The 10,619-nt window shown below is 39.3% G+C and overlaps 3 protein-coding genes across 4 annotated transcripts in view; 1 reads left to right on the top strand and 2 right to left on the bottom strand.

The window, feature by feature from the left end:
* Positions 1 to 1,300, bottom strand: part of agfg1a (ArfGAP with FG repeats 1a) — a 22,431-nt gene extending 21,131 nt beyond the window's left edge. The window contains exon 1 of one of the 2 annotated variants that reach the window (XM_077611953.1): positions 910 to 1,300. In XM_077611953.1, the coding sequence (XP_077468079.1) occupies positions 910 to 1,076 (167 nt within the window). In that variant the 5' untranslated portion in view covers positions 1,077 to 1,300. The remainder of the gene's footprint in view (positions 1 to 909) is intronic. The other variant, XM_077611952.1, reaches the window with a different exon arrangement.
* A 1,121-nt stretch (positions 1,301 to 2,421) lies between these two features.
* Positions 2,422 to 7,060, bottom strand: mrpl44 (mitochondrial ribosomal protein L44). Its single transcript, XM_077612236.1, has 4 exons — positions 6,840 to 7,060; positions 5,562 to 6,030; positions 4,261 to 4,439; positions 2,422 to 3,265 (listed from the first exon to the last, which is right to left on the bottom strand). The coding sequence occupies exons 1-4, from the start codon at positions 7,007 to 7,009 to the stop codon at positions 3,091 to 3,093; spliced, it is 993 nt and encodes a 330-aa protein (XP_077468362.1). The 5' UTR covers positions 7,010 to 7,060; the 3' UTR covers positions 2,422 to 3,090.
* A 378-nt stretch (positions 7,061 to 7,438) lies between these two features.
* On the top strand, positions 7,439 to 9,943 carry LOC144083698 (dynein axonemal assembly factor 1-like). The gene is made up of 2 exons (XM_077611719.1): positions 7,439 to 8,366; positions 8,793 to 9,943. The coding sequence occupies exons 1-2, from the start codon at positions 7,448 to 7,450 to the stop codon at positions 9,797 to 9,799; spliced, it is 1,926 nt and encodes a 641-aa protein (XP_077467845.1). The 5' UTR covers positions 7,439 to 7,447; the 3' UTR covers positions 9,800 to 9,943.
* The last annotated feature ends 676 nt before the right edge of the window (positions 9,944 to 10,619 follow it).

The following is a 10,619-nucleotide window of genomic DNA, read 5'->3' as shown; positions in this document are numbered from 1 at the left end:
CGTGAGACTTCAACCTCAGCAAATTGTTACAGACTCAACACGGATGGATCCTTCGTAAATTTAGTATTCTAGCCTATCTGAAAGTCCAGTAGTGAATATGAAGAAACAGAACGTTTACTAATCCCAAATCCCAGGCTACAGATGCTCGATTACACAACTGCACTATCGACCTTTAATTGTACAAGCTCGAGAATGTAGGTTACTTTTCCAGTCTAAATAAACAAAAAGAATGATTAGTATAGGGCGGCCCACAGCTGAGTGGTTAGCGTGTCGGCCTCACAGCTCTGGGGTCCTCGGTTCAAATCCAGGTCGGTCCACCTTTTTGGAGTTTTCAGGTTCTCCCTGGGCCTGCGTGGGTTTTCTCCGGGTACTCCGGTTTCCTCCCACATTCCAAATATAAATTGACCCTAGGTATGAGTGTGAGCGTGAATGGTAGTTTGCCTCCTTGTGCCCTGAGATTGGCCGGCCACCATTCAGGGTGTCCCCCGCCTTGGTCCCGGAGACAGCTGGGATTGGCTCCAGCACCCCCCGCGACCTTAGTGAGGATAAAGTGGTTCAGAAAATGAGATGAGATGAGTGATTAGTATAGTCATCGTATCATATTATGCGCACGTATTCACCATTTGGCTTGCTCAGTGAGGTTTGACAAGCAACTGGTAGTAAGCGTCTGTGTGTATAGAGTGTACAAATGTCACCCTAAAGTCAAATACGACGGGTGTCTGCCACATTAACACAATATGATGTTAACAATTCCATTTTAGAACGTTCATCGACATTTACATAAGATCACTGGAGCAGTCGGCTACTGCGAGTAGCTAGTATGCTAACTACTCGCGATTACACCATATATAGGCTTGGATGTAACATAGACGCGTCCAGGCTACTAAATCAGGCGGTTTGGGAACTCACAGGAGACCGGAGCAGGAGGTACACACGAAGGAGCCCACCGTCATGTTGGCGTAGGTTGGGCCGCGCTGGTCACAGTCAAAGCACTTTCTATTAGCAGGCAAACTCGTCATTTCCCTCAGCATCTTAAGGTGTTTCTCCTCTTGCTTTCGTTTCGCACTCGCCGCCATGGTAAGGGGTTTATGAGACGATTTGGGGAGGGGGAAATACAGAAAGCTACCTGATGTTGGAATACCAAGGTGCGTGTTTTTTCGACCCGTTTCACGGGGAGGGGAAGGGAAGGGAAGGTTGTGGCTGTGTTGACAGGGCGGCCTCGCGACTCCTCTGACAAGGAGTTGTGGTGATGCGTTTGAGGTTTTCTGGGATGTCGGAACGCTTGGTTTTAAGTGTACTGGCAACCTCAGGGCATTTTAAAATACAAAAATATTTTCAATAACGTTCATCCCATGTGGTTTCCTCAATAAACTGCTTTTCCTAAACAGCAATTTAAATCACAGCTCTGTATCTTGACCCTTTTAGAGTAGAGATGAAGATGGATATTCTGATTATTTCGAACGCTACACGAGACATTAGATCTGGTTTGTATGGTTTTAACAAGATAGTACGCTCCCTGTTTTTCCGCATTCGTTGACTATAGGCCTCTGAGCAAAATGATCCAGTTATTTATCAAAGTTGGTGTTGGTTTAATTTAGTCAATGTAATCCTGTTTGTCAAATACGCTTGTTTGAATGGTGTACGTATGTATAGACTATATATTAGTATCGGCAGATGCGGTTGCCAAATGCTTGTTTAGATGACTATGCGGTTGCCAAATGCTTGTTTAGATGACTGAGTTTTTTTATGTTTTTATTTTTATTTTATTATAGATACCTGCATGTGCACGAATATTGACTAACGTGGTCAGGTCAAATTGGGATTTGTACAGTAACGTACGTTAGTAATCCTGAAGTCAAAAGACACGCCTATTCTTGTGCTTAACTCGTGACTCTTTGGCGTTTTAACGTAAACAGCGCCTCCTGCGGGTAGCAGCATTATTACAGCAGCACTATATTGCATCTGAAGTCAAAATTTGGTTCAAGTAACCAACCATTTATCGGTGAGTTAAAGTAAGACTTACAATCCAAACACTAATCAATTAAGTAAAAATACATGACAATTATTTGTTTCATTCAATATATTGTACACTAACACTCCCAAATAGTGATATTTTTGGAATTCAATATTTGAATACAAACTGTGAAATCTTGCTTCTGAATCTAATATCTATAATGTTAGTGAGAGCATCATATCATGTTACATTATAAACAATAGTAGGCGTGTACACAGTATATTACTTAGGGTTACTACTTTGCACTTTTATGACAATTATACATTTCTACTGATTATACTGTGTAGTATAATCACTTTGACAGAACAAGTTATTTAAACTCAAATATTTTTATTCTAAGTGAACAAATAAACAAAAAAAATACAATGGTAAATTAATATTTACAGTTAATATTCAATATGAAGACAGCAGTTTTGTAATATTTAATTATTAGGTCTTAATACATGCATTGTGTACAAACAATGGAAAGACATTTAAAGATCACAAGTCACACTATGACCCAAATAACATTACATAATTTCACTAACACTAAATAGGACTTCAAACAGCATTGAATTTGAATTGTGGTCAGAATTTGGAAAGCTATGAATTGGCATAAGCATTGGTAGTTTATTTGTAAAACAAAGTCTCCGCTACACATTTCCTCACTCAATTTTCTTAACTCATTGGCTGTAGTTGAGCGATGAGAGACGTTCATCGCCCTTGGAACTGCCACAGAACACTCAGTTAATCATCCAAAATCTGTACATGTATGACCAAAATTGGATATAATGAGCTTTATGTGAGGAGTTACTGCCTCAAAAGGGCTCCAAATTCGGTTTGCATTCAGTGGCAATTACATTGAGAAAGATAATTGATACCAATTATGTCATACGCAGCTGGGTATGATGACAATTAGGCTTTTGTCGAGTCAATGATGATGACAAAGCCTATGTCCGATTATTATTATTATTATAATAATATAGATAATTACAGACCACCTTTTAACTAGCTCAAAATAACTGATGACTTACCTAACATTAACATAGGGATGATGTTTGTCATATCCAAGTGTTCAGCAAAGTGTTATTTTTTTACTAACTGGTGCTGACTGATTTAAGTAAGGGTTGTTCATGCTGTAGTTGTGGACTAAAATCAAGGGGTCTGCGGTTATCAGTGAATCCATAGAGTTGTCGCAGGGCCACACGAGCTGCTTCCTCCTCTGCTGCAATAAGCGTCTCACCTGGACCCTGGGCCAGCAGGTTCTTATTGCTGCATGTACATGACATTGGAAACAAGAGTAAATTAAACACAATACAGTTGTACCTCTACTTATGAAATTGGTTGGTTCCAGAACATTTTTCGTAACTTGAAAATTTCGCAAATAGGAGTAAATTCTCTCATTTGTTCTACTGTCCTCACATAACTACCAACTCAACCCTCTAAAATTGGTCAAAGTGTCCCAATTCTGTATGAAAGATGTGAGAAAAACACAAGTGAGAGAAAATGATAATTAAATTATTTATTAATGTCTTAAAATGAATAAGCATACACAATCTATCCGTGTTGAAACATTTTCCTATGACCCAACGGCGTCAGAAAGCCATTCACTTTGTAGCAAATTTTAAGATTTTTACGTGTGCCCGATGTGAGTAAATATGTACCTCGTTGCATTTCTACGTTTTTTTTTAATCGCTTAATAAGAGGAGCATTTAGCCGAGGTGGACAGGACATGATATGCGGGCGCGCATTCCCCTTTGACCTGTCCATGTCAGAAAGCTGTCCACTTTGTAGAACATTTGACTTTTATAGTGAGGATAAAGAGGTTCTGAAAATGAATGAATGAACATGTGCCCTATCTGCCTTGTGTGTGTATTTGTAAATATCTACCGTGTTGTATTGTACGTTTTTTATCGCTTAATAAGGGAAATTGCAATCATTAATAAGGGGAACATGTAGCTGGTATGTAAGAGAGAATCTTGAAACATGAATAGTGGTTGTTGTGAGACAGCCAATGAGAGCCCAGTAGAGTGTAGCGAGGTTCTAAAGTGAGAATCAATGCCTCTGCGATAATATTTTCAAAATAAAATAACGGATAAGGGAATGCATTTACTTTTTGGGGGATTTTGTAACTTGGATGTTTTTCGTATCTCGAGGCACTCATTTGCATATAAAAAGCTTTCGTACCTAGAGGCATTCGTAAGTAGAGGTATGACTATAATCAAATGTGAGACAAATTCAGATCATTTGTTAATGGACATACACACCTGTACAAACCGACAAAATACAGTGGCAGTACTGTGCTGGACCCAGCAGACCTGATGAGTCGGGGCTCGGGAAGCGGGATCGTTCTCTTATTTAGTTCTTCCACCAGAAGCCCCATGGGATTGACGACTGTCCACAAATCAAATAGGTCTTTTCCTATTAGGTGGGTAACTAGAAAATCCTAAGGTTTAGAAAGGAAAAGAAATATTTAACATTTTGTTTCCAGACAGACAACAGAGCTAAACAAAGGGCTCTGTCCTCATTATCTGAATCACCGTATTTTCACGACTATAAGGCGCACACAAAAATCTTACATTTTCTCCAAAATAGACAGGGTGCCTTATAATCCAGTGCGCTTTATATATGGACCAATACTAAAATTGTTATCACGATAAAATAAAATAAATCAGTCGATAGGGTACACCATCCTCTAGAGCTCTCACAACTACTGCAAGCAGCCCCCGACTCTACTATTTTCCCCGTAGAAAAAGTACTGCACAGTGACTGCTGGGATATATAGTTCTTTTGTCAATACACCCAATGGATTGTGGCCTGGACATCGACATCAACACATCTTTACGAAGCATGGAAGGAAGCGTTGGAATAGTTACGCTAGCTACTATTTGCGAATGGATTGTGGCCTGGAAATCGACATCAACACAGCTTTACGAAGCATGGAAGGGAGCGTTGGAATTTTACGCTAGCTACTAGCTAGCTACTATTTGCGAATGGATTGTGGCCTGGAAATCGACATCAACACAGCTTTACGAAGCATGGAAGGGAGCGTTGGAATTGTTACGCTAGCTACTAGCTAGCTACTATTTGCGAACGGATTGTGGCCTGGAAATCGACGTCAACACAGCTTCACGAAGCATGGAAGGAAGCGTTGGAATAGTTACGCTAGCTACTATTTGCGAATGGATTATGGCCGCCTGGACGAACGTATAAAACTCAGCGTTTTCGATGACTCATTTGGACAATTGTTCAATTCGGACACAGAAAATGAGGACTTTGATAGATTTGTGGGTGATGATGACGTGAGTACATTGTAAAATGGCTAAATGAAGTACAACTGAACTCAGTTTTGCTTACGTTGCCTTTTTAAAAACGTGTTTTTAGCGTGTGGATGTAGCGTGTATATTTAAGATGGTGTATGTTTTGCCATGCCTGTCTGCGTCTATAAAAACGGTGCATCCTTTGTGTGTGTAAAATACAGAAATAGCACTCATTACTGACACTGCGGCTAAAAATATGATGCGCCGTATAGTCGTGAAAATACGGTAACTCATCAACCACCTCTCACCCTTAGGAAATATCTTGTGCGCTCTGTTCCACTGCTCTGATGTAATGTTGCTATGACTGCCATGAAGGTAGAATGAAGCACACTGTCCGGGACTGGGAATTGTAAACTCATTGTTAAATCTTCTATGCCAAGATTTCGAGCGACATAACTCACTACATCTACACTTGTGAGGTATTTCACAACACTTTCCACCCCTTCTGTTGGCAGGCTGGAAAAATTGGCCCTGCACCAATCACTAAGGAAACTTTCTGTCAGGGCATATCCCTCTGTGCTCAACTCAATATTATCTTTTAGAGCAAGAGCTGTCACTTCAGAGTCCAATCCCAACTCCTGTCTCCTTTTCTGCTCCGACTGCAGGTAACAGGGATTGATAAATGCTGTTTTTAATTGTTCCAAGGAGAAGTTCTCATGAAGGCGGGTGCCAAATGCCTGAACCTCAGCATGGTAATCCCAATTAGGCTGTTGAAATCTGGAAAAAAAATCAGACATGGAGCAGATTAAAATGCTGTATTTGGAAAAATATTAATATCATCCTGATTGCTTTCATACAAGGCTTACCAGAGGAAATTTTGATTATTCATTTAACCTGAAATTCCAAATAAATTACATTCACTACAAATAAAATAGTTTGCAGTCATAGTACCAACTGTAATGAATGGATCCAATATATTAATGTATAATTATAATGCTCAGTTTGTATTGTAGGTAGTTGCCTATGATGTCAAATAAATTGTGGATGATGGTGAGCAGTGCTCCTAATCAACTATTAATTATTTCGGTGCTTTTTACGATGACAGCGGTCATATTAGTTTGTTAATAGTACACTTCTGGCAATGAATGAATACCCTTCTTAATTCAAATTGATTAGATGTCAATCGCTGTCAATGACAGCCTATTAAGTTGAATGTAGAGGGAAAACTATACAACATTACGAAAGAGGGCTTCCAATTGTTTAGCACTGCAATGTATACAAAATAAAACATAAAATTAAACACTGTCACCTAAACGTGCATTTAACCAAAGGCATTCATTCACGCAACTTTTATAGTTATAACTATAAATTGTGCAAATGTAGGGCGTTACAAATTTTACTCATGGCAACTACTTTGCTGACTGCGTTTGTAGTAACAGAAAACAAGGTTCTCCGTAATAGTCTCCAAACAATATAACATTTTACACTTAATTTGCAACACCAGTTAAATCCACACAACGACCAACGACACTGGTAAATATTTTGGATGCTCCCTCAGAAACTTGTTTAGCTAACGTTAGCTTCACCTTGGTTTCGGCGGTGGAGGACCCTCGCGCTTTAGCTTTCGTTCCATACGCAGTGTATAAAACTTCATCCATCGTTTTATTCCCCGAATCTGTGTGGTTGTGGAATTCCAACAAAACCGCTGGCAGTATGAACCAAACGACAACGTGCTGCGAATAACCCCTGACGCCATGTTGATACTTTGACAGAAGTGTACGCTACCCAAACCAGTCCGACCAGAAACAAGCAGAAAAAAACAACTTCTCCGCGCAAGTGTTACCATAGAAACAAACAACAAAGCATCAACCGAGTGTGTAAAACTTCATCCACAGTTTTATTTCCCTAATCTGCGTGGTTTTGGAATCCCAACAAAACCGCTGGCAGTATGAACCAAACGGCAACATGCTACAAATAACCCCTGACGACATGTTGATACTTTGACAGAGGTGTACGTCACTCAAACCAGTCCGACCAAAAACAAGGAGAAACAGCAACTTCTCCGTGCAAGTGTTACCATAGAAACAAGAAAGCATCAACCAACAGTCTTTTGAAGCCCGAACTACATCCGCTAAAAAAATACATTCTTTGGAGTTTTAGAATAAATACTTATCACATTTTTTTTTAATCAACAATGGCTCTTGATCTGATTGGTGAATCAACACATGATCACATTTCAACAGCCATTCAAATGGAATCGGGAGACACTGAAGTATCAGCTGGAGTTGTAACAATACCGGATGAACATGGAGAGAAGAAAAAAGATGGAAAACAATCAGGGCCGCGGATAACCAAGACATTTTTAAAAGAGCACTGTAAGCAGAACAAACTGTACTCTACACCATGCCTGAATGAGACCTTGTATCTGCACTTCAAAGGTTTCACCACCATAGAAAATCTGGAGGAGTACACCGGACTGAAGTGTCTTTGGCTAGAAAGTAATGGCTTGCAACAGATTGGAAACCTAGATGCACAGGTTGACCTCCGTTGTCTTTTTCTTCAGCAGAATCTTATCCGCAAGCTTGAGAATCTTGAACCTCTAAAAAAACTGTGCACTCTAAACGTGTCCAATAACTACATACAGACGATTGAGAACATTTCATGCCTTTCTCAACTTACTACGCTCCAGATTGCCCATAACAAACTGGAAGAAATTGGGGACATAGAGCACCTGAGTCACTGTCCATCCATTGGGGTGCTGGATCTGTCTCACAACCGTCTAAGTGACCCTGGCATTCTTCATGTGCTTGAATCCATGCCAAATCTACGAGTTCTTAACCTGATAGGAAATGAAGTCGTGAAAAAGATCTCCAACTACAGAAAGACCGTGATTGTCCGCCTTAAAAATCTTACCTTCCTTGATGACAGGCCTGTTTTCCCCAGAGACAAGGCATGCGCAGAGGCTTGGTTACTTGGTGGAATTGAGGGTGAACGGAAAGAGAGAGAAGAATGGAACACGAAAGAAAAGAGAAAAATTCAGGAAGGATTGGATGCACTAGCATTGATTCGAAAGAACGCCCAAGAGAGACAACATCTGAAAGACGTTGGCAGAGGTTAGCATTTAAAAAATATATATATCGGTGTATTTCCTCCAGCTGCCTTCTCATAACTTTCACTCATAAATGAACTTAAGTATAACACATTTAATTGTTATGAATCATCGTGGAACACTAACACAGTGTTAGAGCTTTAAAAAAAAATCTATTCTTGTATGTGCAGCCTACTGTCATAATTAACAATACAATATAAAAGTTCACTGAATTAATTAGTGTTGTGTAAGTTTGCAGTTTTTAATTATTACTGTTCAATATAACAGAGATTTTGCTTCATCACCATTTGCGATTAGTTATTTTGTGTCCCCCCCCCAAAAAAAAGGGTCCAGGTGAAATTTCCCCAGGTAAAAGAGTTAAACTGGGCAACTGGAGAAAAAAAAATGAATCAAAAACTAATCTGTTTTGTATTTTTTTTGTCATTTTCAGATGAAACGGAGACCCTCAATCCTCAACCTTCTTGTGTGGAACTACCTCTTGAGAAAATAATAATTGTTCAAGGTGTCTTGGATGCTCAAAAGGAGTTTTTACAAGACCAAAACAAACAGCATGCTCTCAAAAAGGAAGCAAACCAAGATTATGAAACCAGTAAATATGAGGAGTTATCCAAAGAAACAGCAGAGGAACATCAAGAAAAACAGACCGAGCACGTTGTTTTAGGAAATGACGCATGTAAACAAGAAAACATCACGCACGAATTACTTCCTTTGGTGAGAGTTGCTTCTTCTGAGTCATTATGTGGTCCTGGATCACATTTGACTGAAGTGGTCAATTCAGAGAAGTTGGAAACCATTCCACTCACTGGCCAACTAGTTGTTGACGATCTGCCAGACCTGGAGGATCTGGAGCCAGAAAACATCTCAGAAATCTCTTCTTCCAAGTTGATTTTGAAACCAAGAATAGAAGTAATCTCGGGGGATAGCCGAGAGGATGAATCAGACAAGAACAGTAGCCCTTGTAGTGCAGATTATTCAGTGTTTTCTATGCACAAATCAGTCAAATCTTCTGCTGCCAGAGAAGAGAACATGGAACACCATCTACTGCTGTCTTCAAAATCTTCACATGGTCACTGGCCACTTGCGACTGAACTGGTGAATGCAAAGCAGTTTGAAACCATCCCACTAACTGCTCCACTACATGTTGACGATCTGCCTGACCTGGAGGATCTGGAGCCAGAAAACCTCTCAGATATGTCATCTTTCATGATGCAGACACCAAGAATAGAAGTAATCTCAGGGGATGGCCATAAGGATGAATCGGTCAAGAAAATTCCCCCTTGTAGTGAAGATTATTCAGTGTTTTCCATGTGCAAATCAGCCCAAGCTACTGCTCCATCATTAATGTTTACAGAATATGAGGATGCTGAAGAACCAGATGAAACATCCAAATCAAATCCTTTATTGTTTCCATCACGTTGCTTGATCGAGGAACTTTAAAATGGAGTTATATTCCAAAAGCCTTTTAGACAGAATGGCCTTTTTTCTTTTTAAATGAATCAAACATTTTTTTTCATTTTCTAGTTTTCTCTTTAACATGAAAAGTTACCACACTGGATAATTCATATTAGTGGAGTTGTGCTTTACCTCAGAAAATAAATAAATATCAGAGGCACTCTTAAAAGTTGTCATTTCATTATGAAAAAAAAAGCTGATAATGAAGTACATCTTATTTAAGTGTAACACTAAACACTGGGCTTGGATCAATTCTGACTTGCTGGCAGACCGGACATGGGATTTGTGACCTGCTAAAACACTATTATGCAATATCTGTACTTTTTGACACGTTTACTGGAGCTAATTCAAACCCATATATGTAGCTTCTTACACGTACTCTTTTAGACAACCTAATGAGCATCCACTCAGTCGCAATACAATGAAGAAATACACTTTTGTTGGTTAAATGGAGTACGGGCCTCCCTTAACATTTTAAGATACCATCGTCGCAAGTCAAGGATTGACAGTGGAGAATGTGATATTTCACTGCCGAGACCAAGGGTGTCAGACTCAGGTTGGTTCGCGGGCTGCGTTAATGTCAACTCGATTCCATGTGGGCCGGACCATTTTAGATATATTTAGATTTTTTTAATAAATGGATTAAAAGCCCTGAATATTCAGTTTTTTATAGATCTAAAACAATTTATTTTAGCTTTTTTTAAATATATTTTTAGATTTTACAAAATGCTTTTAGAACTAAAAACACAGGAAAAATGATTTAAAAAATACAATTATTGATTTAAAAGGAGGAAAATCAGGAAAT

This window comes from Stigmatopora argus, chromosome 10 (assembly GCF_051989625.1).
Source record: "Stigmatopora argus isolate UIUO_Sarg chromosome 10, RoL_Sarg_1.0, whole genome shotgun sequence".
NCBI classification, from domain to species: domain Eukaryota; kingdom Metazoa; phylum Chordata; class Actinopteri; order Syngnathiformes; family Syngnathidae; genus Stigmatopora; species Stigmatopora argus.
This window is presented reverse-complemented; position numbering and strand designations above follow the sequence as displayed.

What these genes read in the sequence shown, in the direction of transcription:
- mrpl44 (XM_077612236.1), bottom strand. Translation starts at nt 7,009, where the DNA reads ATGGCGTCAGGGGTTATTCGCAGCACGTTGTCGTTTGGTTCATACTGC. An exon ending in CCTCCACCGCCGAAACCAAG is followed by an intron (nt 6,031 to 6,839) that starts GTGAAGCTAACG and finishes TTTTTTTTCCAG; the next exon opens with ATTTCAACAGCCTAATTGGG. An exon ending in GCACAAGATATTTCCTAAGG is followed by an intron (nt 4,440 to 5,561) that starts GTGAGAGGTGGT and finishes TCTAAACCTTAG; the next exon opens with GATTTTCTAGTTACCCACCT.
- LOC144083698 (XM_077611719.1), top strand. Translation starts at nt 7,448, where the DNA reads ATGGCTCTTGATCTGATTGGTGAATCAACACATGATCACATTTCAACA. An exon ending in TCTGAAAGACGTTGGCAGAG is followed by an intron (nt 8,367 to 8,792) that starts GTTAGCATTTAA and finishes TGTCATTTTCAG; the next exon opens with ATGAAACGGAGACCCTCAAT.